We start from the raw sequence: 22,134 nt of genomic DNA on the forward strand, positions 1-22,134 counted from the left end.
GACCAGACCTTGGCAGCTAATGGTGGCTCATTTATAGCAGATCGAACACAGGGCATCTTTTCTGACAAGACTACAGGATGTGTGATGATGGATTATTAATGTAGTTGGCTGGCAGCTGCACTCAAATTCATTGCTGTGGCAGCTGCTCAGTAAAATTTGCTCGAAAATCCAGTGGAGATTAGGTTTTGATGAAAAATTTCAAGGCGCTTTTCCCTAATGTGAGCAAGCACAGAGCTCCCGGGTTTATTGAATATTGCAGATCAGCAAGATAGCGATGCTTTTGCCTAAGTGGATGGAAAGTGTTGGGAAATGTGGGCTGCTCCAGCCGGTCTGCGCTGCTCTCCAGCTCCGAGTGCTCCCCAGTCCTGTTGAACAGCATCCACAGGCTGTCATTAGCGGGCCCAGCTGCAGATGCCAGGGCCGTGCTCGGGAGGCAATTACCCACGCCTCTGTGGAACGGCGGCACTCGCCCGGAGTGCGTTACAGCGAAATACTTATGGCAAAACAGGATGTTGCGAGGGGCAAGGAGCTTTTCCTGGCCAAGGAGAAAGTGCGTCATGTAACTCGATGATGTTGCTTAACACACGAAATCGCCCTGGTTGTGCGATTAGATAGTACGTAGCATGGTTGACTCGAATTTCTGGTCCTACTTTCTCTTTTCCCCCGACATCAAGCACATGGCTGGAAGCTGCAGGGGACGGTCAGGAACCCCGGCTGACCGGGAGCAGCGGGAGTGACTGCTTATGCAGCCCGAGCTATAAGAAATTCAAGGGTAAAGAAATGACAGTTACTCTGGCTTAACATCAGTGAGCAAAAACTTCCCTCAGCTAGCTAAACGAAGGTTTTGAGATTCACCTAACAAGATCTGTTGTGACTGCTGGCGTGGTTACATTAAGTAGCCCAATTAACCCACCCACAGTCCTTCCGACAGCACAAGCTTCTGAAAGTAAAGCGAGTGCTGCTCCCGGCTGACCCACGCCGGGGAAGCTGCGCTGGCCCCGGCGCTGCCGCTCCCCGGCCACAGCTCAGCCCGTCCCGTCCGGTCCCAGCCCGTATCATCCCAGCCCGTCCCGTCCCGTCCCGTCCGGTCCGGTCCGCCCCGCGCAGCCCCGCGCCCGCAGCTCTCGCGGGAGCCGGCCTGAGGCGCGGAGCGCTGCCCGCCGGCGGCTGCGGGGCCGGCCCGCCCGCAGGGGAAGCGGCGGCTGCCAGGGCGGGCGGAGTCGGAAGAACGACAGCACGGGGCGCTGGGGCGGCGCTGCTGGCGGGGGCGGGAGCAGCTCGGCACTCGCCGCCGTGCTGGGGTCGCGGCGCAGACACGGAGCCGGGCAGCGCCGGCCCCGCAGCAGCAGCAGGAGCAGCAGCGGCAGGAGGAGGAGGAGCCGCCGGAGCCGCCTCCCGCCGCCGAGCGCGGGCAGCCGCCGGAGCCGCTGCCCCGGGCGGCTTGCGAGCGCCGGGCTGCGGCGCCGCCGCTGCCTGCCGCCGCTCCGCGGGTGAATGAACCTGTCCCGGCCGAGCACGACGGCGGCTTCGCCTCGGGGTCCGGCAGCAGCCTCCCTCCGCGCAAGATGGACGGTTTCGCCGGGAGTTTGGGTGAGTGGCGGCGGGACGGGACGGGACGAGGCGCGGGCAGCCCGAGCGCGGCGGGGCCCGGGGCGCGCACCTGCGGCCGCCGGGGATGCCGGAGCCGCGGGCTGCCACTGCCCGGGGCCGGCCGGGCCGGTGCTTGCGAACACCGCCCGCGGCGGGAGGGGAGGGGATGCCAGCGCGAAATCTGGTCAGCTTCAAACCATCTGTTGCGAGAGCTCCGGCTGCACTTGCCTTCTTTGTTCTTCCCTCGCCGTGGGTCTGCGCTCCCCCAGAACTAGTTGCTTGCCTTTGGGCTGATGGTTTGGCTTAGGTTGTTTGGGGTTTTTAAAAATGTTGTTTTGAGTTCTGGCTCTCCCTTTTGCTGCGGAGTGGGAGGGACGCCGTCGGTCCGGGCGCGGCGGGCCCGGTGTCGCGCCGGGAGCCGCGGGCAGCTCTGCCCTGTCCCGGCTCGGAGCGGCTCCGAGGGAGCGCAGCACCCCTGGAAACTTGGGGGCGCTGGCGGCATCCGCGGGAATGGTAGCGGGGCAGTTCCCGGTGTGCGAGCATCGTCCGTGCGCCCGAGGGAGCCGAGCTCCTGGCTGCCAGGGCGGCAGGTTCCTCTGCCGGAGCCGTGGCGTGAGCGAAAACATTTACTGCTTGCTCGTGTAAGTGCTGCCAGAAAACTGATAGGCTGCACTGCTTTCAGTATTATGAAGGCTGCGGCAAATTCCCACCAGCTTATTGAAGCAAAAATCAGCCTAGTCTTTTACTTTTTCGGGGGACAGATTGCGTGTGCTACCAGGTGTTGCTGATTACACGTGTGAACTGAATATACATTCAAATGTTAGAGTTGTAAACCATGTAAGTTTCCATTTCTGCAAATTATAAGACCATCGGCTTTGCGGTGCTGCCTACCTGCTGCTCTCACCGTATTCACTGCCGCTGCATCTATTGCAGGCGTTTCGTAATCAAACTCACTCCATCTCTTGTAGAATAATAAATCTGTGCCTCTTAAAAATAAGATTAATTTATTTTTACGTCACTCCCGTAAAATCTGCAGTAACAGTGAATAGTTCTCAATTTTCTGGAAAAATTGACTCATTTAAATACTTCTGAGTGTGATCCCAACCTTTCAGGTTTTTGAAATGTCAACTCCAGCATTTTGGGCATCTCTCCAACCCAAACTGGTGCACCATAATTAACAGTATGCTTTGGTAGCTTGGCTCTTGGCCAGGTATACTGTCCTTGCTCAAGTGACTGCCATGGCCATTTCAGATCTGGGGATCAGGAAGCGACACATGGAGGAATTGTGCGGGTTCTGTTCCCAGTTTTCCGAGGGAAGATTGTGCCTGTGGGTGACATATGCAAATGTGCCGTGGTTAATATTTATGAACCTCTTAACCCAGCAGAACTGATCACCATATCAAAGCGCACCGATATTGCTTTTAACTCGTGCACTATTGGTCCCGAGAGAGGTCGATATTTAGAAATAACTGGCTTTTGTTGGAAGTAGGAAAAGCTCAATTACTGTGAAATAATAAAGCGTTGCTTTCTTGCGCAGGGAGGTTCTCAGTGAGCAGCGCCGTGGGACCGTCGGGTGGCCCAGCACCTTGTGCTGGAGCCGTGATGCGCTCCTTGGGGCATCCCATGTGCCTTATTAAGGAGGGGCTCCATCTGGACCTTTAATTTGTTTCACTGTTTGTTCAGGAAGGCGCTGTGATTTTATGTGAATTTAATGAGGATTAAGCTCAGCTCAGCCTTTTAAAATGGGTATTATGATATTCACTGCTAGTTGGCCTTTGATTTTGCTTTTGTGGCAAGCACTGATGCGCAGAGGTTTTCTGGACTTGGGCTAAGGGGAGGGCATTCCCAGAATCTTTTGCTTTGAAGTATGAAACTTTTCGTGACTTTTTTGTTTCCAGGTTTGAATCATGCTGCTAAGTCCTCTTCTGTATTTATAATCACTTGTTGGCTGTTCTAGCTGCTAATGAGCACATAGAGTTCACAAAGATGTGTGAATTGTTCTGAGACCTTTTTTTTTTTAAACGTCTCTAATTAAAATCTAATGGCTTGGATTTAATTAGCTGTCCGCTAAATGTCTTTTAGGAAGGCCATAAATTAAATAATTTAGAACGAAATGTAAAAATTAATTAAAATTATTGTTGGCAAAACTGTGCTGTCTATGTATGTGCATGCTCAACCAGTCAAGCAAGCTTATTAGAGAGCGAGTTGTCCTTTTAATGCCTCTTGTCATTATCTGGAAGGCAAAATGTTATTACAGATTGTGCCCTCTAGCAGAGGCAGAAATACCTTCTTGCATGTCTCCTGCAGTTGAAAATACTTTACGCAGCTGTTTTCTTTTGGCTTCCACATTGAAATTTTTATGAGAATAAACAGATGAAAGAAACCATTTCATATGTAATTTAGAAAATTGTTTTGGTTATTGGCTTAGTAAGTGCTTATGTAGCACTCTACTTACGAGTATACAATTACTGTATACAGTAAAAAAATAAATCTATATGCTATGAGTTAACTTGCACAGTTGAAATAAGTATTGATTATTTTGATAAAGCACTGAGTTATTTCCCGTTTGCTGTGACTTCAGTACATTTAGAATATCACAGTGCTTATTGAATCCCATGCATTATCTCAAGTAGGACAGTTGTATCTCACATTTGGCATTACCAGTGTGATGGTTGTCAGAGGTCTCAATGGATTCTGGCCATCTGCTTTTCAGATGCATCCCTCCAAGTCAGAGAATGTGCTCCTGAATGGGAACAAGGAGTCTGTGAGCCTGGGCTGGGCGCCTGGGCTCTGCCTGGTGCCCTGGCTGAGGCAGGAGCACAGCATGGGCGTCTGGCTCTGGTGCTGCGAGTTCCCCTGCCTCTCAGGGTCCTCATCGAAACAGATCTGCATCAGGGCACAGGAAGCACTGCTCATTCTGCCAGAGGAGTCAAGCAGAGAGTTCTAGCACAAGGGAAAAAAAAGGCAAATAGAAAAGCCCCTGTGGGAAATAGTGCAGCTAAGGCTGTCAATGAGTGTTGTCCTGCTTCATCCCTGGCTCCCGTTCGTTCTGCCCTGCTGCCCTGAGTCTCTTCCACTCTCCCACTGGTGCCTGCGAGCCCCCGGGTGAGCTGGTTCACACCTGCCCATCAGAGGGCTGCAGGCTGCACAAGAATGACAGTTTTGCCAAGAGTAATTTTGATTTCTAGGTATCATCGGGGATTATATTACTTTACTGCCTTGCTTGCCCCCGCTGTTTCGGTGTGTTTCTGCCTGAGTTGGCGTGTTGGGGAGTGGGAGAAGCGTGGCAGGTGTGGGAGGGGAGCAGAGGGAGCCTTCAGCTGGGGGCAGGTGGGACCAGGTGGCGCTGTCAGCTCCGAGAGTGACTTTGCTGGGTCACTCTGAGGTGCCTAAGGTGTGGGATCTGCTCGATTTAGGCTCGGGAAGAGCCAGCCGTGACAGGCTGCCTGGGGCTGCTGAGCACAGAGTGCTCTTGCTGGACAGTTTTCCATTGCTTTTAGCAGCTGCATTGTTCTCCCTTCTGAGAACGCTTCTGCTCGTGGAACTCTGTGACAATAACTCGTGGTAAACAAAGATATGGAAACATTAACCAGATTGTAGTAAATAAATCACGACACCCTTTTCCAAGTTTGTCACCAGTGTGTGATGACAATGTGGAAGAGAGCATTTCAAAAGGACTCTCTCCATTATTGACGTCTGTGGCAGTATAGTAACCCATAAAAAAATGGAGAAGTTTCAAGTTCTGATTTCAAGCCATGGCTTTTGTGCAGCTGTGCAGGGTGCCCTGAAGGTTAGAAGGAGTCCTTCTGAAGGATTCTCTATGGTTGAAAATATTTTCACAGAGAAATTAAAATCACTCTTATCTTGAAGTCTCAGGCAAGCGGAATAATTTAGGAATTTTTTTAAAGATCCTTTGAGCCTGTGCATTTTGTTTTCAGAGAACTAGAAAGTAAAGGAGAGCTGAAATTATGAAGCGGAGACCAGTGCTTTGCTCTGCTGTTGTTGTTACTGGAGGAAGAACTGGAGGCATAATAAAAGAGAACAAAATGTAGATATTGCACAAAATGATAAAAAAAGAATCTGTCACTGTGTATGTAGTGCTACTAACTGCAGTTTATATGCTAACCACTTACTGGGGGGTGACATGGAGGTAAGTTCATATCATTTTGCCCCATTTCTTTTCCTGGGCATCGTGCAGAAGCTGTCTGTGTCGGGCAGGTTCTGAGGCAGTGTTAGGTGTGTGTTCTGCTCCCCAGCCCTGCAGGAGCCAGCAGTGCCTGTTGAACCTGTGGCTTTGCTAAAACCCAGTAAGGCTTCTCCAAAGCCCCCAGTCTGTGGGGGCAGAGCGGCTGCAGGGCTCAGGCAGAGAGGATCTTGTGGTCGCTGGTGCCGTGAGCCTGGAAAGCCTGTGTGCATGATGATTCATCCCTGGCTGGGCTCACTACCGAGAAAAATTAGTGTGTGGGGTATTTGTCATTTATTTGGGCTAGAATATTAGGTTTTATCGTTGCCCGTCTAGACTGCAGAAGTGGCTGTGGTGCTGCAATGCGATTGCTCACAGCAACAGTGAGCTCAGCCTAATTCACAGGGCTCTGCTCGTGGGACTGCTCTGTGCTATTGTCACTGTGCTGCTCTTCAGAAAAATAAAAACTTTGGCAGGACATCATTCTCCCCTGCGTGAGAGGGATGGCCTTGGCTGGTGCCAGGGGAGATTAAACTCCAGCAGCAAGGAGGGAACAGGCTGTTTGCTTTAGAAACTTGGTGGCTGCAGCTCACCTTTTGCTAGAGTTCCTTAGTCCATGTGCAGTGAGGAGGAACCCTTTGCTCTCTAGCCAGCTGAAACTCAAAGGATTGTGTGTTTAAAAAACAATTCTGTTTTGCACAGAGTAATTGGCAATATTTGCTCTCGTTGTGAGTAGTATCTCAAACACAGGAGCCTGTTAGAGCTCCTTCTCTTAGAATTTCTTTCTCCTTTAGAAGGGCTTTTAATGCTTGGGATGCTTAGAATAATTTCTGTCCTTACAGTGTGTTTTTCATATTCTGTAACTGAATACTTTTGATATGGCAGTAGAGTTATCTGACAGGGTTGTCTCTTGCCTAAAGAACCTACTCTGAGGATTTTTTATGCTTTATATCCTGAAGTACGTAAGAGGGGAAAATTGGGCAAGAAGTGTTCTTAGAAGTTCTTTGAAGCAGCATTTTGTTTTGTAAACATTATTATTATTATGATGGATTGTGTTGTTAGTAAGTACAGGGTGATCTGCATGTCGCTCCTTGCTCTTCTGAGCTGCTTCCCTTCTTGGTGTGGTTTGTATCAATTACTGCGGTTTATTTTTCCTGTCTCTCTTTAGGTCCTTGCTAAACCTAATCCTTAATGAATGCGATCATAAGGCCAAGAATGTTGTTCCTGTTTTACCCACACATAATGTAATGGGAAGGCTGGTAAAGGATAATTAATTTTATAGCACGTGGCATGTATGATGACAGTGCAAGTCTCATTGCTCTTGCTGGTGTTGAGCATTTCTAGTAGAGACATTCTTCTGTTTAGGAAGTGAAAATCACCTGATAAAGAACTTATTTCATAAGCTTCATTAAGTTCCTTTTTAAGAAACCTTTCTGCAGTAACTTAGGAGCTCAGATGGAACCACTGCTCACCTCACTTTTCTTCCTCCAGTGAGCACCAGGAGTTAAAAGAGGAATTGCTTGCCTCTTTTTCTTCATCTGCTTGCTTAAATTCATGCAGAATTCTAGTTTCCTGGGCTTTTCTTTAATTGAATGCTGAAGGATGGATAACTGGACACCACATGGTGATGTGCAGTTTTTTCTGAAAGCCTGAGTGCTCTTTAGAAAGTGCACACATGGGCATTCAGCTTGCAAAAGCTTGTGTCCATGGAGCAGTTTGGAGTCTGAACAGATCATTCAGTCAGTGCAAGTGGATGGGTGGTGCTGATGAAAGGATGGGATGTGGAGAGCTACACCATCACCATTAAAAACCTGAGTTTATTGCTTAATCTTGGAACATACAGAAAGTTTTTTCTCATTTTGCCTTTTACTTTTCTTCCTCCTTCCTGCTTCCTTTGTTATTTTTGTGTGGCTTTTTTTGCTCCCTGGTGCAAGTATTCATGTTACAAACCATCAGTGAGTGCTACAATATTAAGCTTTCTGCCCTGAGTCTCCTTACTGGGTTGAATGAGCTAGGGGTTTTTAATCAGTTTTTTTGATTGTTTTGCCTCTCTGTGGTTTGCCTCTTTTGCTTATCCTCGATAGTTTCAGCTTAACTTGTTTACTAAATATAGCTGTGTCTTGTTGTTCTTTAACTGCTGGTTTCTTGATCCCTTTCCTGACTTTATTGGCTGCACTGCTCTGCTTTGCATGACAGTGCTGTCCACAGGGAAGGACAGGCACCTTTCACCAAGTGTTTGCAGAATCCACCTTCTTTCTTTGGTCGGTGGTGTTCACTGCCTTCCTGCCCCATCTAGTGATGTGGAATGCATGCTCCTGTAGCTTCTTTAGCAGGATATTTTTGAGTGCAAATCTGTCTTATTGTAGAAGCAGGCTTACTTTTTGTATTTAATATCTCTTTTTTTCTGGAGCTGCTTGTGCTTGTGAGTGACTCTTATGCATATAGAAATGCAGTGTGAGGGGCAAGAGCAGGAACAACAGCTGTGCACTGCAAATGGATGTGATATATTTTGTACAATTACATGGGATTTTCTATGAATTAAATTGGAGAAAAATACTCAACGTTGTCTGTCACCTGGTTCTCTTGTTTTGCTGAAGCTCCACTCATAGCTCTAAAGGCAGTGTTCCAGCCTGGAGTTGGTTCCCATTTCTCAGGCCAGTTTTGAGCTTAAAAAGTGTGGCAGGGGGAGGCTGAAACCAGACTGGCTTATGTTTGATTGTATTTTGGATTTGTGTAAACAGTCTTAAGGCATCAAACTAAACTGGCAAGCTTCCATAATCCTCTGGGAAAACTGGGAGTCTGAAACCCAGTGGATAAATGAAAAAAATTATCCTAAGCCCCAGATTTGGCTCCCTAAAGGGATGTTGTAAATTAGTTAGACCTAAAAATGTGGTTTAGTTAAAGTAAATGAAAAAGTGTTTTCGTGAGAACCTTGTAATTTTAAAGACAAAAGAGTTGGGTTTCTTTATTCCGAGTTGAGACACAAAAGCGAGAAAATGGCTGTTGACAAGAAATTTATATTTGCTGTCCAAACAAAGAGGTAATGATTTCACCACTTTTTATGGTTTTTAATGAGATCATGACGTAAGGGTACTAGAAATTGTTTTAAAATGCTTAAATTACTCATTGGCTGAGGTAAGCAAGCCTGCACATTCATAACTAATTAAACAATGCCAAATATACATAAGATTAATGGTAGGACTATTAGTTTCCTTACAGTTTACTATGTGTTAATTTTCTTCTCTATTGAGAAGAGAAGAAAAATGTTGCTTTTTCATCAATGTTCTGACAAGCTTTGTGCACATCTCTGTAGGAAAGAACAGCAGTAGGATGGGCTTGTTTCCATCCCCCTTTTCCTGGTCACAAGCAGACCATGCCATTTCCTGCTCTGTGTGCATTAAATGGATATTTCCTTCGTTAGAACCCAAGATTTGCATTGCCCCTGGTACAGTTTGGGAGTTGTTTGGATACAATTTGATTGAATAGAATTTCAGAAGAGCATTTCTAAAAATGTGCTTTTCAGTATTTCCAAAGAGAGGTGTGGAAAGGAGGGACCTCCAGAGGTCAGAACCATAAATTAAACTCTTTCAGCTGCAATACTCATGCCTGTGTAGTATCACTTAGCTTCTTTAAACAAGAGCTCTAACAAGGAGGTAATTACAACTTTGTTTGACTATGAAATTCTGCATTGAGCTGCTCTCCCCTCCTCTCCCAGAGTGTGTTGTGCAAATGCCATCAGAGAGACCTGGCAGGCAATCAGTGGTTTGTGTGGCTGTGGTGCTTGCCTTCTGAATTCTAACCATGTCCATTAAACCATGAGGCAAGAGGGACAATAACAGGCAGTACAAACTCTGGTTTTGTTTTTTATTTTATAATTTGATTTTTTTTTAATATTCTTTCACAGGTTAAGCAGGAAGCAGCACTGAATCCATCTGCATGTCTATTTTCTAAGCATTTAATGATGGCATTTTCCCATGAAAATTATATGACAGATTGAAGAAAGATGACGTGTTGGCAGCGCTGTTCTCCAAATCTGGACTTTTTTCTGTGTTTTCTATAATCTGTGACTGTAGTATTTTCTGAGAGATGCTTGGAGGGATTAATTGTTGGTTCTAAACAAAGAGTTGGGTGATTTGAGATACTTTCAAAGGAGCTATAAAAATAGAAATAGCCTCTCTTCCTCTTAAGCATAGAGAAAAGTGGGTCTTAGGTATGGTTGTAGAAAACAGTTCAGATTCTTATAAAACAGTTTTTTTTTCCCCCTGAACACTTTATTTGGCTTATCAGTGGCTCATTAGAAATAGTATTCCAGCATGGTAGCATTCCTGTACTGTTTGCTAGAAAAACTAATTGGAATTGTTGGTACAAACTCTAAACAGGAATAAACAAATGCTGGCCCCCAAGTGCTGTAGAGTTTTTGGTGGTGCATTTCCAAAGTCTATCCAGCATATTAGGCAGTAATGGTGTTACAAACTGATACACGTTTCTAGGATTCATTTGGACAATTGCTGCAGTGTGGAGATAATTTCTGTGTGAGGTTAACATCGTGCCTCAGGCTTTTGCCTGCCAGCTGGTTTAGGTGCAAAGAAAACAGATAGAAGCCAGCAGTCTTCAAATTTGTAAACTCTGAAGATTAGAACCAACCCAGCCAAGAACTGAAAAACAATCCCACTTTATTCATGATGTGGACAGATATGGACTCAAAGTTATTGTTTAATCACAGAATGGTTTGGCTTGGAAGGGACCCTGAAGATCATCTAATTCCAGGTATCCCGTGGGCAGGGACACCTTCCATTCAACCAGGTTGCTCCAAGTCTCATCTAAAGACAAATTTAATTCTGAAGTAGACTTCCATTTTTCATTTTCAGATGCCAAACCTTTGGGTGTTAATAGTTGTTAGTTAATTAAACTCTGGAGGGATTCAAGCTGTGGGCATCAGGTTGGTGGATGTTACCAATCTTTGATCTTAGTGTACTGCAGAATGGTTTATTATGGGTTAAATGTCATGGTGTGCATTAGTAAATATTTGTTTGGAGGAATCTTATATTGCTTTTTCATTGGGGTATTTTGTCAGTGAGCTGGTGTGGTGTTGTGTGGGACTCTAATCTGGCATCCTACTTACTGAACTGGAGATAGGAGACCGGTTTTTCTTTATATCAAGTCATATGAGTTTTGAACATCTATTTGATCATTGATTTTGTGCGTGTCTGCCAGGCTTGTGGCTCTGCTACAGGAATGTTTGGATGTGTGTACAGTATTCTGCTTGTAGAGAAATATGAGTTTGGGAGGGCATTTTATTTGACTTTTAGTAGTCAAATGTTGAAGTCATCCTCCACCTCAGAAACAAAGAGTGTAAGCTGTTTAGTACTGGATTAAGATATTTGAAGCATTGTTAGAGTGGAGATTTTATCTTTTTTCCCTCTCTGCCTATCAGTTCAGTTATTGCCTAGCTAAATAATTCAGGTTTTTGTGTAGAGATTCTTGCTAACATGCTTTTAATTATCAGCATTTACTTGATTATTATTTGCAGTAGAAATTTCAATTTCCTGCTCCTATAGGTACAGCAGCTTTACCTGCAGAAGGGCTCTAACTTGGCTGCTGGTTTTTGTGAAAGAAAGGCAGTGTTACTGTTTGTTTCCCGTAGATCACAAAGGGGTGTTTTTTTCCAAAGCTGTAGATGAAATGACAGGGAATTGTAGGAAAGTGAAAGAGAATTGACAAGAAAGCTTGCGTAGAGTGTTTGCAGCCTAAATTGTATTTGTCAATTCATGCAGATTTGTGTTTGATAAGATCACTTATGTCTGCCTTTCAGCCTTTAATTGAAGTTAATTTAAACAGATAAAATTTTAATAGTCCTTATTTTAGTTTCCAGAACTAATTGGGGAATTTCCAGACTGTGGTGGCTGCCTATGTGTATACATAATAACACACTCACTGACATCCCCCTACCCTCTCCCCCAGTTTTATTTACAGAATTCAGAGTCTGGCCACCCTTCTAGTAATGGAGCTTTTCCCAGTATCAAATCCAAACCTGTCCTGATGCAGTTTTGTGTGTCCTATCACTTGTTTCCTGGCAGCCTGACCCCCACCTTATATATAACTTATCTCTTATGCAATGTAGCCCTATCTGGACTTACTTTTTGTATGTGTGATTAATGCACCTTTTGGTTTCCTGTCAGTATTACTGGATCTTGATTATCTTAAGCATTGCAGAATGTATTTTTTCGCTCTTTGCCATGTTGCTTTTTATGGAGTCTTTTACATGCAGCATATGGGTTAAAACTCAAAATACCTTCAAAGTTAAACTCATTAGCCAGGGAATTTCTAGTGAAAAGTGATTTGCCTCAGATGAATGCAGCTAAGAAGCTACATTTTGGCAAACAGCTCTTCTGTACTATCATACCATCTTTGGGTATGTATTTTTAGGAGAAAAATGGGTAGGCTTGATGTCGTCTAAGACTTCGCTGTTGGCTCTGAACCCCAGTTTTCTTCATCACCGTAACTACTCTGGGATGTTACCAACCCTTGTGTTGCAGTACTGGCTTAACAGCCTTGGGTACTGGTTCCTGCCTTTGATCTGCATCTTTCTTTGTTGAGAAATAGTGGTGCAGAAAGAGCCATTTCATAGTGATTTCCATCAGCCTCATCAGCTTTCATGTGTGTGCTAACACCCCCTTCTCTGTCACGAGCAGTTCCTGTTGTGTCCTACATTCTCCTCCAGGCTCCTTGGTGGCCTTGAGCCAGCCCTGTGCTGCCCATGGGCATTGTCACACTGGGGAGCAGAGCCAGATCCCACTGGGATTCGGGGCAGGACCCTTGAGATGGAAACCATCTCTGCTTCTCTCTGCTGGTTCCCCTGTAGATGTGGTCCTGAGGGGTGGTGTGACAGCACAGACTTCCATGGGGTTCAGCAAAATAGGGGTAATGCTAATAATTAGATCTCACATGTGGTTTTGACTTTGTGAACAAGCAGTTTGGTAGCAGGGAAGGAAAGGAAAATGTCTGCCCCTGCAAGGAAGGCCTCTAGTGGGAGACTGCAGGAGCCACCCTGGTGAACTCCCTTCATGGGGGTTTCGTGGGGATGCTGACGAGCTGCAGGGGTGCTCTGCAGAGCAATTTGTGTTTCTGCCTGTTGTGTTAGACTGCTGTGACATGTGCTCCTCACTGTGGGCACCCAGATTGTCCAACACTCTGTAACTTTGTAGAACCATCCCTTCTCCAGTGCCTCTGTGGATGCCTTGTTGTGATTGTTTGGGGATTTTTTAATCTTTTATTCCATGTGGAATATTGTTTTGTTTTTTACTGAATGCCATTTAACTTCAAGTTTTTGCTGGAAAGCTCTTGAGGTTGTGTATGACATGCTTGCCATGGGCTACTTTTATGTCACATCACCCTTTTTCTAACCTGTGCTTCCCTCAGATGCCGATTCTAGTGGTTTCAGTGTTATAGAAACAATCATCTGTCTCTTGGAAACACGTGTTAGAGTAGGTTTTGGTCACTTAGCTCTGTGCTATGTGATCCATTTGTATTCTCGAAATGGAAAACTCAATCACCTTGATGTCTGATAACTGATGTCTTTCTGGGCCACTTCCAGGGATCCTGGAGCAGGAGGGTGCTGCTGCTTGTTGTACTATGCTGTCTGTTCAGTCCAACAAGATTCTGCTCCTTGGTTCTCTTCTAAGAAGAACCATCCCTGTTATTCAGTAAGACAGTATAATGGCTGCCATATGGTTTTCTTCATTACCCTCTTCTCTTCTAATTTTTCATGTGTGCTTATGTTCTAAAAGTTTCGGGGGACCATCTTCCATGCTAGTAGAACACTGAAAGTAGGTAAGTTTCTGCATTTAGAAACTTGTTAGATCTACACTTTTTCAACATATAGCAGATAACCATAAAGGCATTTATATTAGTTTTTTATACTCTGAGGTGCATTCCACTCATTTGTTAATCATTATTGGTTTGATTGTTTTGTTTGACGTAACCCATTTTTCCTAGGACGTTTATTGCAGCAATTACACATGTACAAGGTGAAACTTAGAAGGAAGTGCCGCATCAGATCACTGGAGATTCTCTGCTGCTTTTACAGCTAATTTTTGTGTTTTGTGGTGTTAAAGTTAATGATTTCTTGCTGAGCACACTGTTTCACAGGCATAGTGTATGTTGTATCTGCTTTATTACTGAGAGTGTTTTTTTGAACTCACATGTGTCAATGTAATTCATAGGAAACTTATCTTTTGTAAGGTAAGTTTTGTAATTGAACATACAAAGTTGTATTTAGGTGCTTTCTAGTGCTGCCTCTTTTATTGCTCTAGCAAGTGGCTCGTAGCAGTCATGGAGAGTTGTTATAACTACCAAGAGGTACTGCAGCTCTTCTGTTACATATTGTGATTTTTTTTTTTTTGCCATGTGTGGTGTTCTGCTCTCATTTTGCATTTTACTTTTCTACTCCCTTTTGAGTAAGCTGCATGTTGAGCAGTTCATCTACTTTCTACCTACCATAAAACCCCCTCAGTTTTAGTTTTGAGGCAGTAATTTGTAGTTCTTTAGTAGGTTCCTATTTGTACATACAAAAACATTTCTGAAGGTGTCAGCAAGAGCAAACCAGATGGAGTCAAGTTCTGGTGGTGTTCTCAGTGCATTCCCTGCTTGGAGGGTGGACAGTGCGCCGCTGATATGGGAGTGTGCTTTGCTCTGTGTGTGTGAGATCATCACCATGGTACCTTGCTGTGCTGGGGCGAGAGCTGGACCCATCCCATGGCTCAAACCGTGGGTGGTGATGGAGCTGTGTTGGGGGACTGCAGGGGGCTGCTGAGAGACTGCTGTGGCAGTGGAGAACAGCAGAGTCCTGTGTGTGACTTCTGTCTTGGGAAGCAAGACAGGAGAGTCTTGCTGTTTCTGGTTTTTTTCAGCCTGCTTTTATAACACCCCTTCAGGTGAATACTGAGTACTGGCTGTATTTGAGGGCAGTAGGGTGAGGAAAACAGAAGGTGAGCACTTGAAGGCCAAATGATTCCTTGTATAAAATACTTAGGATTGATTAGCTGTGTGCCCATCAACATGATAATGCGTGTGTTTCTGCAAGAAAATCAGCTAATTCCTGGTCTGAGTTTCCAGGCTAGGTGGTTTATCTCATGGTGATGGCTTTCTCACATCCAGGGTGACAGCCGGAACTCTGTTCTTGTAGTCATGTTGGAGAAACCCTTGAGTCTTGCTGAGGAGCTTTGGGATGCTGAGTGTTGGGAACAGCATCCCAAAGCAGAGGAGCTTTGGGATGCTGGGCTTTGCTGTCCCCAAGGAGCCGAGGGGCAGGGGCTGCAGCAGTGCCACTGCCTGTGACTGCCTTTGGTGGTCACCCTTGGTGGCTGTGTGGGAGGTTACTGGCAGGACCCATTTGTCACTGAGTCTCTGGAGGATGTGGGCAAGTGAGTGGGCAGATAGCGGTCTGAAAACTTGGTTTGGAAACTGTAAAGATAACACTGTGTAAAGAAATTACCGAAGGCGCCTGGGGCTGTGTGCTGCCCAGTATGGCCAGCCTGTGGTCTGGTTCCCCTTGCACAGACCCGGCTGTCCCCGTTGCCGAGCTCCCGGTGCCAGCATGGTGGGTGGAGGCACAGCCCAGAGGTGAAGATATCTCCTTGAGGTGTGGAGGCTGCAGGACAGATGCTGTGGGGGAGGAAGAGCAGCTTGGTGTGCTGGTGGAGCACTGGGGGAGACAGTCGGATGCTGTTGAACATCCCAGTATGCCCCAAATCCCAGCCACTTTCTTCTCCCTCTGCTGCTTTCCCTTCACTTCTCCCTGTCCTTCTGCTGCCATTCTCAAAAAGGGTTTGTGAAAAGACAGAAAGAAAATCCTTTCTCAAAACCTTCTGGGAAAGCCTGATCTTACACATCCACCTCTGTCATTGTGTCTTCTCAAAAATCAAATATAAATGAACATTGTATTGTTTTCTTAACCAAACCAACCCCAAACTTGATCTAATTATCCCATTTAATTATCATTGTTTGTCTTGCTGTCCTTATAAAGGCAGTTATGCATATCTTCCAGATGAGAAAATGTGTTTTAATTTCATTTTACTGTTGCTGTATTCTAAATGAAAAAATAAGCCAACCTAATTCCCTTAGAATATATATTTTATGGAAAACATATATTCCCTTAGAATGTAGATTTATGGAAATATCTGAAATTAAGGAGTCAATAATTTAAACCTAATACTTCATTTATAAGACTTGATTTTGAGTTTCATATTCTAAAGCTAGTGTGTTGTAGAGCAGGTAATCATAGGAAAGGCAAATAAGTATCAGATTACAAAACTTTTCTACATTAAAAATATGACCATATGTGCCTCTGAATAATTCCAGATGGAAGGCTGTTGGTTTATAATTTGCTTTATATTACATTTCTTCAGAATTCTTTGCTTCTTTTTTTTTCTTTCATTATTGTTGCAAATCCAGAGATATATTACAAGCAGAAAAAAGTAAAGAGTGCAAAATAATAGTTTATGCCAGCAGACTTTTAGGTTGGACATTATGAAAAATTTCTTCACAGGAGGGGTTGTAAAGCATTGGAATGGGCTGCCCAGGGAAGCGGTGGAGTCACCTTCCCTGGAAGTGTTCAAAAAACAGTATGGCACTGGAGGACTTGGTTTGGTGGTGAGCATGGGTTGATGGTCAGACTTGAGCTTAGAGGTCATTTCCAACCCTAAGGATTCTGTTTCACTTGTAAATCCCATTCCCAAAGTCTTGGTTGCATACTTGAACTAGCAGGGGTGTCAGGTTTAGATTGGTCATCCAGACTTTTTCATACATTATTATTTTAGTCCTGAGTGATCCCATTTTAGAGTACAATTCTTTTTTAATATGTATTTTAAGAAGCATATTCAGATGCTTATTGAGAGAGTTCCCAAAGTGAATGTGAAATCTTTCAAATAAAAAGGGAAGAACTTGAGAAAGTTACAAACTTCTGAAAACGTGCAAAAAATATTATAACAAAAGTGGTTTTGCAACCTTGGCTCTGTTTGCTGACAGTACTGCAGCATGGAATTCCTTTTGAAAGAAACATACTCTTGGAGCTTGTCAGCTTACTCTGTTCCATGAGACTTCTTAACAGCCTTGTGTTACAAAAGGAACCTTGGAAATAGGCACAAGCTTGGTTCATTTTGTCAAAGGCAGTGGTTGAATATTTTGTCTCAGTAATTGCAGCTGCACTTTCATGGCAAGGTGAGAAAAATGTAATTTTAGGTTTTAATTAATGAAGCTGTAATTGTTGCTGTGTGGGAGGTCACCTGGGGCTCCCTTTGGGGGTGGGTTGTAATAATCCTCTTACCCTCCTGCCCTGGGCACCTTGGTCAGTCCTGATCCCCACGTGGGATGCCTGAACTGCAGCTCTGGTCCTCATTAGTCCTTGCTTGCGTACTCTTTATGGTAGGTACTCTTTATGGTAGGTACTCTTTATGGTAGGTACTCTTTATGGTAGAGCACCATCAAGTTCATTCAGGATGATCATTTCAATTCTTACTATTTGTGTCTATCCTATAGCATTTTCCTTGCATCTTTTTGTTTACTAATTTCTCACACAGTATTTTAACAGTATTTCATAAGTCTCTATTGTAGGAAAGAAGAGGGATACCCATGTCAATAGATTCTTTATGTTTAATTTCACTCAGAACATCACATGGAGTCCATATGCAATGTATTAATAACACAGATGATGAGCTTGGCATAAAAAATGCCCGTTCCAAGTTGCTTTTTCATCTATATCCTCCTTGTTTTTATTTGTTTATTTCCCCAAAATCAAATTTCAGGGCTTAAGAAACCCTATGTACTGTATTTACTTGATGGCAGAGGAAAGTATGGGGTTTAGTTTTGGCCATGGCAATCACAATGAATATCTGGAACATCTGAATAATCAGAACAATCAGAATATTTGGAAAACTTATTTCCATGTCTGGAAACTTTATCCTTCTTTTATTACTTCTTGGGGCTAAATATTGATTAAATTACTGATTATTCAGGAGTCATGTGAAATACAAAATGCTTCAGAGCCTTGTGGTTTTAAGCCTTTAGAAGCTTGCCCCAATGCCTTGGGCTGGGCCATATAATTAAAGAGATGTTCTTCATGTGCTTTGCTGGGGTATTAACTGCTTGTGTCTGCAAAATGGGGATTTTCTTTTTGTCGTGCAGGCCAAGTGAGTTCTGTGGTATGTGCTTTTCACAATAAGTGCAAATATGTGTATTTAAAAAAAAATTCAGATCAATTTCAATGATGTAACAAATATCTGCAGCTTAAGAGAAATCATCTTGATTTCTCAAAAAGCATCATCTTTGTTGCAAAGTGCAGTTTGAGTAAAATAGTTTCTGGAGTACAGAACCTCCTGTGCAGTGCTATTTCTGAAATGCTGCTAGGAAAGAGGCCAGGATTAGAAGGGGAGCAAAATTTAGCAGTATGGAGGACTGAGATTGCTAATGGTAAGCTTTTTCTCATGCTTCTGACTATACCATTTTTATGGTCTTTTAGAGAGGGATATTGTGATACTTTTCCTAGGCTCAAGAACTTCTGTGGTCATCTTTATCATCTTTATCTGTGGTTTAGGTTCAAATTCTATACTTGTAAAGGATTTTATCACTTTTCTATGAAACCTTTGCCCTGGTCCTTTAGCATTTTAGATGAAAGCTGTCCTTTGCAGCTAGAAATTCCCATTAACTGGGAATTTCTTGTTTCTCACACAGAGTAAGTTTAAATGTATTCACAAGCCCTAGTGTATAAAGAGGAGGTTGTCTCCTTGCAGTTGCTTTGAGAAAACGGGAGTGAAGGAGCTTTTGCAATATCAGCCTTGTTTGCTCAGTTGCTGTTATACCAATCCCCTCAGAATTGCTGCTTTGTAAATGAGGCCCTACCTACTGTTAATTATTTTTAATTCTAAAATTAATTCAGTTTGGTGAGCATTTAACCTGGAAGACTTGCCTTGACATGTGAGCCCAATTAGCTTGCATGGTGTGGTGTTCTTCGCGTGCGTTTTTTTATTTTTTTAAAGAGTTGATGTAGCAGCAGTAAGGAACAATCTGGCATTTCTTAAAATTTGTGGTGATTCCTCTGCGTTAGGGTTTCAGGAAGACACTGTCACCACACCCTCCAGCAGCTCCCTCTTCTCTGGGGACTCTTTTTCCTGGTATTTCCTATGGTGCCTGTGAGATTCATCCTTTTGGAATTTGACGGAATTTGGCAAAACCTGCCCACCGGTGCCTTTGTAAGGGATGGAAGGCTGGGCTGGGATGTGTGTGTGTGATATCTGGGAGTTAGTTATGACAGAAACTGTATTTTGGAGTAGAAATGTGTAGCTCAGTCAGTTACATCAGCACCAATTTTCTGTGTGGAGCATGAGGGAGATGGTGTGGGGTGGGTGCATAATCAGTTTAAAACATGGCTGAGTTGGTTATTCAGTCTTCCAGCAGGAGTTGCCTTTGAGTAGAAATCAGGAATGAGTGGCACAGGCCCACATGGAAGTGATTTGCTGCAGGTATGAAGATGTAAGATGTGAAAAAATGAGAGGGATGCTGTAAATGTGAGGCATGCCTGCCTCCCCCAGCCTGTCCTTTCACACAAGCTAATGGTGTTTCCTCAGGTGAAATGTGGGCTGGCACAAGACAGCAGACACCATTAGATCTTGAAAGAAACACTGAAATATTTAATTAAAAGCAGATGTGTGGGGGAGAGGATGCCTTAGGAGGACAGGTGATTGCACAAATAACCAAAATGTGTTGAAAGAGAAGGCGATGCATTGCACAGAAATCTAGAGGATTGTTGAGTGTTAAAGCTCAGTGATACAGTTGATTTCTTCATAGAGAGAGAAATTCCTCAGCATTACTCAAAAAAGCATGTTATGGCTTTTGGTATGTGTATCTTGATAAATGGATACTTTTTGGTCTGAAAGTCACCTTGTGATCACTTTGCCCTTTCTGTATGGGTATGTTTGAAGTTTTTAGTGTGAGTGAAGAAGAAAATGGTAGGTATGTTCTTGGTTCTGAAAAACATTGATGCTCCCTAATAAAACTACTAACTAAGGGTTGTAATTGTTTAAAAATTCCCTGTACAGGTGTTCTCTGGTGAAAATGCTTAAATATAAATGTTTCAGATTTATGTTTCTGTGTCTGGATAGATAATGGTTTCTCCAGATCTTTTTGGTGGTCTAATCTGCTTTAATTGTCTAAATAAGCAAATCTCAAGTGACATGGAGATGACTGTGGGTTGAGAGTGCAACTGTACAATTGTTTTCTTGTTATTTTTAGTAGACATGCCTAAACTTATTTGTATAACCTTCCTAATTAAATTAATGAACTCTACTGATATTAGATGCAACTGCATACATTGTTCAAATGTCTGGTTATTCAGTTTTTCTCTATTTTATAAATGAATTACTCAGATATATCTATTTAAATCCTATATTTCTGATGCTACACTATCTTGATTCATGGAGTCTCATTTGCTTGGGCTGCATTTTTGTAAGTGACACTTGACAAGCCAGCAGACAGGAATTTAGAAACTGATAAGTGTTGGCGTCTTTAGTTACTGATCACATTTTGCCACACATGCCCTCACAATGGGTTTTTAGGTTTTTGGTTCCTCCCCTTGCATCTGTTCCTGCAGGGCTTATTCTTTGCTTGTTGGAAGATTTGCAGACACGTGTTAGTTGAGTTATTTTTGTGTTGTATTTCTTTTCAATCAGGGAGCCTACAAAAACTGTTGCAGTGAATGTGTATTTGCACATAGCTTAAGCTATGCATGTAGGTTGCTTTGCTTTGCAGCAACGTAATGCATGCTCAAAATGTTCATTTGCAATCTGGCAAGAATGGTGAGGAGTTCAGCATTTAGCATCTTTGCCATGTTTTTAGTAAATTCAAGCATGTTTAGGATTTTTTTTCTTTTCCTTCTTTTCACGTATGTGATTGTAAAAATGGCACTCAGTTCCATAGCTGCTTGCACAGCACATGCAGAAATTCCTACAATACAGGCTGTTTTCCAAATGTCAGAGATGCATTCTTGGTAATGGTGGAGTATCTGCAGGATGTCTCAACCTCTATTTTTATTATACATGTGCATGAATTAATTAGTGCATGAATTCTCCAGTATTTTAATTCTGAAGTTATTTTCACCCAAGTCCATTCACCTCAGTCTTCATGATTTGCTTGTGGGCTTGTTTGAAAATGCTCACAGCCTTAACCAACATGGAGTGAGTGAATTTTATTTGAAGGTGTAGTGCTGGATGGATAGGCCTGTTTTCTTTTTGTCTCCCTTTGTTCTTCCCCACAGGCCATTAGTGAAAATTAAATTCTTCAAGATATTACTTTTCCAAATGAAAATAGACTTTTCAGTGAGTAGATTAGAAATGTTTTTGTGACTACAGGAAGAAGGAAGATCTGTGTTTGTGTAAGAGACAGCTTATTGCTGGCTTTTGTCTTATTGTTGGGTTCTACTGGCAGCTACATTTTTCATCAGTTCCACCTAAATTATGGCCAGGTTCCAGCCTTCACAGTAAATTTCAGTTAGACTTCTAAAGCTAACTTGAACTTTAGACACACAGTATCTTCATTATATTCTTTAGCAAAAAAGTAATTTTTTCTTCTGTGTGCTATGTGTGTAGAGTAGACTGGTTTCACATTCGTCAGAGAGGGGGCAAATTCTGTCAACTTCTGGTTTAAATGATCAGATATTAAAACAAGTAATCCCTTGCCATGTTCTTGGCAGACTCTCTGCTGGGAGGACTGTCCACCAACATAAATCAGAGTTATCACATCAGACTCTACTGAAGTTTTTTCAACATGTGCATTGAAAGCACAGCAGGCCAGGTCCCCTCTCCTTGATGGGGTTCTGTTGATCAACATCAGCTGAATTTCTGACCCAACATGTGCAGTGGTCTCCATTCCCAAACACAGCCCTCCTGGCTCTGCCAGACGCCAGTGCCACATTTATATTGGAGGGAGGTTTGTTGTATCAGCTGTGTTACAGAAAATCTGTTTTCCCCAGGCTGTTTGTTACAGATTGTTCATTGTGACTTTGGCTGGCTATCAGATGCTTCTATTTAAACAAACAAATTTCTTCTCCTAGTTTTCCTCAAGATGTCCTGCAGTGAAGTACCTCTGACTGAGACAAAATGAGTGATACATATATGCAAAAAGTGACATCAGGATTTGTTCAAACACGTCAATAAAGCAGTCATTGAATTGTGACTCCAGAATAGGCCCTAGTGGCAGTAAAACAGCAACTAGAATCTCTAAAAATTTCCAAGACCCTTAACTTTTGTCCCAGATGTTTTTCCCCTTCATGCCAGATGAGTGCCACTGCATGTGTACTACCTGTATTGTTGCTC

At 43.5% G+C, this 22,134-nt stretch overlaps 1 protein-coding gene across 4 annotated transcripts in view; it reads left to right on the plus strand.

Moving 5' to 3' along the window:
• Positions 1 to 1,378: 1,378 nt before the first annotated feature.
• The window catches only part of EML4 (EMAP like 4), a 146,792-nt gene continuing 126,036 nt past the window's right edge, over positions 1,379 to 22,134 (plus strand). For all 4 annotated transcript variants that reach the window (XM_058800737.1, XM_058800738.1, XM_058800739.1 and 1 more), the window contains exon 1: positions 1,379 to 1,590. In XM_058800737.1, the coding sequence (XP_058656720.1) occupies positions 1,566 to 1,590 (25 nt within the window). In that variant the 5' untranslated portion in view covers positions 1,379 to 1,565. The remainder of the gene's footprint in view (positions 1,591 to 22,134) is intronic.

This window comes from Ammospiza caudacuta, chromosome 3, assembly GCF_027887145.1.
Source record: "Ammospiza caudacuta isolate bAmmCau1 chromosome 3, bAmmCau1.pri, whole genome shotgun sequence".
In the NCBI taxonomy this organism is placed as follows: Eukaryota; Metazoa; Chordata; class Aves; order Passeriformes; family Passerellidae; genus Ammospiza; species Ammospiza caudacuta.